Raw genomic sequence first — 5,187 nt, forward strand, 5'->3', positions numbered from 1 at the left:
CACACACACACACACCTGTGAGCTGCAGGAGAAAAGCACCAGGAAGATTTAAAATGCACCTTTTGATTGACAACACCTAATGAGCACAAAGCTGAGTTTCTCCTACAAAATAAAAGCGTGACAGCGACACCATTTACTGGTGAATGGACGAGCGGCTGTGGATGCTGTAAAGCCCGAGGTCCAGAGGTCCAGAGGCAGCTGAGTGCGTGAATCACCTGCAGCCAGTCTGGAGCGCCGACACAAGGCTGGCTGCTTTTAAACTAACGGAGAGAGAAAGGGAGGAAAGGAGGCGTTAACTTTAGATGAGCAGATATATATTGCACCAGTCCACTTCCAGCACACAGCTCAGGTTGTATCTCCCTCCTCCAGTGAAGAAAAGCATCCAGTCTGCAGCTAAAGGTTGAAGACATAATGCTGCACTTTACTGCAGAATATACAGTACATCAGGGGAGAGAAAGGAGGAGAGGCTGGGGGAGGGCTACCGGGCAAACTGCATTCAACAGCGCCTCCTGGAAACAAACACAACGTCCCACATCTGCGCCATCATCCATTCAGAGTACCGAGGGGAGAGAGGGGGAGAGAGGGAGAGAGGGAGGGGGGTGGGAGTCAAATGACACTAGCACAATTGAATGAATGAATGAATGAATGAAACGTATTCAATTCTGGGTGACAGTTGGCCAGAAAGGGGCACAAAGACTCATAGATGCGTGTCAGTGGAGGGTGTTATGATTATGAAATGCTCCGGAGCTTTTAGTCATTATTCCAGTCTCTCTCTCCCTCTCTCTCTATCTCTCTCTCTCTCTGTCCCATCCCCCCCTCTCCCGTTTCTCCACTGTCGGCACCGGGTACATTTCGGGATGATCCGGAGTCGTCTTGTGAGACTGAAAAGAAGATAAAATGTGCACGTTTTGCAGGAATTGGTTGCAGGTTTCGAAGGGGGGCCGCGCCGAACTCCGTCTGCATTTTCTGCATTTTAGTGCCAAATGAATTCGGCTGCGCTGTCTGCCATCTTTTTCCATTCATTTATCACATCACATTACACGCAGATGGTCAGAGGAAGGTTTCGGCTGCCTCTGTGTGCAGACTGCATGAGATTATTGTCTCCAAAAGATATATATTTCTTTTTTAAGAGAGCCGCAGCTGCAGAAACGACCCTATATAACCGTGCAGTCTCTGCTACACAGGGGAGCAAGAGAGACGTTTAATGTGTTTAAAGCGTTGACATTTGTGCTGGAAAATTAAATATATAAAAGGTGAAATCCCTGGAGGAACACGACCCAGAGGAGCAGGATGTAACAAATAACTTTCCACCAATTTGAACAAGACACCAAACACAACACCTCCTCTCTCTCCAGACAAAACTTCCATGCTCCTGCTGTCACAGGCCTCCTCCTCTCCTCCTCCTCTCCTCCTCCTCCTCTTACCTGGCGGTTGGTCCATCTCCAGGTAAAATATCAGCTCGGTGGAGTACGGCATCATCACGTCCCGCCAGTCTCCTTCCTCACCGGCTTTCTCCGACGTCCAAACTGTATTATACATCGCCTTTTAAAAAAATCTTTTTCTCCACAAAAAGGAAAAAAAAAAAAAAAAACCTTATAAAATGCGACAAAACGACGAGAATAATAATAATAAAAAAAGATTAGATAAATCTATCTAACTACTAAGTGTTGTATCTGAATTCCCGCTTCAGACTGGAATAAATAGACGAACTGTGTACTGCAAGCACCGGGCTGCGGCTGCTCCCTCCGACATAATAGTACTTTTAATAACTCGGGGCTCTTCATGAATGCCCTCTCTCTATATATATATATATATAATATATATATCTTTTTAAAACGGTGGGAAAAGTAGAAACCAGCTCTACATTTCAGTCCCCGGTCTCCGTCTCCTCCGCAGGTGCCTCCGACTCGCTAGCTTCATTTTAAGACGAGCACTGAAGAGAGGAGGAGGAGGAGGCTGCCAACCGTTGGGCGCAACCATTCCGCCGCGGCTCACAGGGGTGGGCCGAAACACGAATTCAGCTGTGACGCCTCAAAAATAAACACAAATACACCTTTAATTGATGAGAGCAGTCTGCGATTAACTACGACTCCTATCTGGTTTAAAGAGGGGATTATTTCACTCACTCGTCCTGCTTGTGCTTTTATTTAAACGCGGCAGTCACCCCTCGGTTAGTGCTTCATTTCCCCTAAACCGAGCCTCTGTGCGCAAGCGCAGAGGCAGAAATTCAGAGCCAATAGGGAAATTACTTCAGCCTCTGAAGAGCAAGTTACAAATTCTGTGGGTTTTTTCCAGCAAGATCCTCACCCCCCCACTGGCTGCCTGTAAGTCACTACAAACCACTGGCTGCTCCTGCTGCAGCACACATGAATAATAGGCTGGTTGATAGATATTTTTACCAATAAATCAACCCGAGTAATAAATATCGTTTGTGCCATAGAGCTCCATTGTTGTCCAAAATCTATTAAAACCACATAAATGAGTCACACTGTGGCACTGGGTGACATGCTCCTTCATTAGCATGAATGCACACACTGTAGTTTATTCTGAGTCACATTTCGCTGCCCCAAATACTCAAAAAAGCACCAAATGTGAAGGAATCTGCAGCTGAAAATAGTCCCCAAGAAAAGCACTGATTCCTCCGGTTTGAGGAAAGTTTGGTAAACACTACAATACCCAGCTGTGTCTGTAACTTACTGAGCCTTTTTAAAATGAAACGGGCTGACACGTTGTTGGTTTCTGTGTTTTCATGCGATTTGCTGACAGTAAGACGAGATAAAATAAACGAACCGTGTGTGTTTTTTAAAGTGATCATTGCATGGTAATGCAGTCGAGACTTCCAGATGAATCTGCTCTTTCAGCTGCATTAGCATGCAAAGTGACAGCATGGTGGAATACACAAATCAAGCATGTTTCAAGTCTCTGTTTCAAGTTGATTTTCATACCGTAGTGAAATAAATTCAAACAGAGGCTGACTGACAGGTAGGAAAACACATTCAAACACCCAAATCACCACAATGTGGTTTGGAAAATGGTCAGCAGCAATGTAAGGTAGGAAAACACAGCGAGACACAATGCCTCTGAGATTAAAGATTGTACAGTTTAAGCTCCCACGTCAGCAGCTATCTAACCCACTGGAGTTGACTATGACACGTTTAATAAACCATCACACGATAATTATACTAACGCTAAAATGTACAAACCCCCCCAAAAAAAACAGTGAGAGATATAAATCGTCTTTGATCATAATGTCCTTTTTCCGCTGCAGCGATGTGATTTGGAGCCACAGTTTGTTTTCTTCAGTGGGTTTGTTTAAAAGGAGCCATTTCCAACATGAACCGAGCCGCCTTACAGTCACAGTAAATGATATGGAAGCTTAAACATGAGCTTAGGGATGCTAGAGGGGTGCAAACATGTATTTAGGAAGCCTATAATACAGAGATTACTGCACACACACACACACACACACACACACACATCAATGCACACACCTGCTAAAATGGAGGTTATGGATTTACAGGATTGTGGGTTCAGGACTGTGTCAGGACTTCTTTATCGGGTTCTTTGTTTTCTGATTCCATTTTATAGGCTGGTTTAATTCATATTTTATATTAATAATTGATCAAATAACTATTATACAGTAGGGGAACCTGTGTCAACGCTCTCCTGTACTTAGATACGCTGTGTGCTAATGAAAATACAACCACGTTTTGAAGATGTTTAAAAGATCAAAGTGACATCTTCAGTTAGTTAATATTAGTAAAACACTAGTTAACTAGTTAAATAACAGTTGATGTGAATTAGCTATCAAGGTTGCTAGCTTTTTGAATTTAGTGGTCATTTTTGGTGATTTGCATGCTCTATATTTTAATGAACTCCTCCTAGAGACTTGATCGGATTGACTTCAGATTTGGGCAGTGCATTCTAAAGAACTTCACAATGAAAAGTTGTTCTGTGGCTTGCCGTTGAATGCAGACGTATCGCCACGAAAAAGGAAGTTGTCCTTACTTCAGCCTACTTTGTCCAATTTCCAGCAAACCTCACATGTCTGATAAGAGTCCCGCCCTGAACACATCTACATGCTCCTATTCAGTTTTAGTAGTAGCGTCACCTACTGGAAACAGGAAGTAAGGCTTGTGTGGCAGTCATTTGATCCACCGCAGCACGCCCCGAGGGCCCAATAATCGCTGCTCTCAGCTTTGATTTCCAAATGCTTTTATTCTGAACTGCTGGTGAGATAATGTGAACACGTTACTTTAAAATAATAGTTATTCATTTCTGAAATGGGTTACGAAATGGGCCATCGACCTCTTACGAATGCACAAAGAAACTTAAAAATGGATCTGAAAGCGACAAAAGCATCACAGCTTAGAATGATACCGATCCCAGAGACGCCCGGCGAGGCTCTCTAATGGATTTCCCTCCTGCCAGGTGTTTGTGTGTAACCTACAATAACAACTCATGAGTGAAAGAGCCGCACGTGCTGCAGCTCCCTCATCAATACCAGCTCTAATATCAACACACCTTCCTGTTACTTAAGGTTCAATTCTAATTCTAATTCTAATTACGTTCACATTAAATATACAAGCTCGCTGATTAAATGTGATCGGAGGAGATTCTTCCGGTAGCCTCTTGATTAGATCTGCCGTGATAGATCCTCAGCCATATGTGGGGGGAAAAAAAATAAAAATAAAAAAAAATAGAGGAGAAGTGCTGGATATTTTTCCGCAAGTCATGAATCGCCTTCTGCCAGGGAGATGTAAATCAGTGTAGCAAGCTAAAATTGATGGAGCATCCTCTGGTTTTATTCCTGGCTCTCGAGATCACCCCTAACGCCCCAGCCTGGTGCGGTACAGACACTAAAAGATGGATCACCAGCAAAAATGAGGTGTGAAACAAAGAAATTCAACATCAAAGCAATCAATCACATCGAATACTGCTTCTTTTTTTTGGTAAACTGTAATTATGGACACAGCTGAATACAAAGGCCTGTATCTGTTTTGATCCCCATTGACAGTGCTTATGTTGAGTTAATTGAGCTCATATCCCCGGATACATGATGAGAGGCTGTAACATTAGCCCATTTTCCTGCATGCAGCCTCATTGGGATGCAAGGGCAGTGCTGGCAGAGTAAACTGCGCCTTGGCAGAGATGCTGAGCGGCGGCGGTGGTGGTGGTGGCGGCGGC

General features: G+C 43.9%; 1 protein-coding gene across 1 annotated transcript in view; it reads right to left on the bottom strand.

Annotated features, from left to right (window-relative positions):
• Positions 1–1,907, bottom strand: part of pik3r3b (phosphoinositide-3-kinase, regulatory subunit 3b (gamma)) — a gene marked incomplete in the record, with an annotated part of 10,408 nt that extends 8,501 nt beyond the window's left edge. Inside the window, 1 exon segment of the mRNA XM_035654094.1 lies at positions 1,425–1,907. Coding sequence (XP_035509987.1) covers positions 1,425–1,539 — 115 coding nt within the window.
• Between the last annotated feature and the right edge of the window lie 3,280 nt (positions 1,908–5,187).

The sequence above is a fragment of the Morone saxatilis genome, unplaced genomic scaffold, assembly GCF_004916995.1.
Source record: "Morone saxatilis isolate NCDOM2014 unplaced genomic scaffold, NCSU_SB_2.0 Contig12, whole genome shotgun sequence".
NCBI classification, from domain to species: Eukaryota; Metazoa; Chordata; class Actinopteri; family Moronidae; genus Morone; species Morone saxatilis.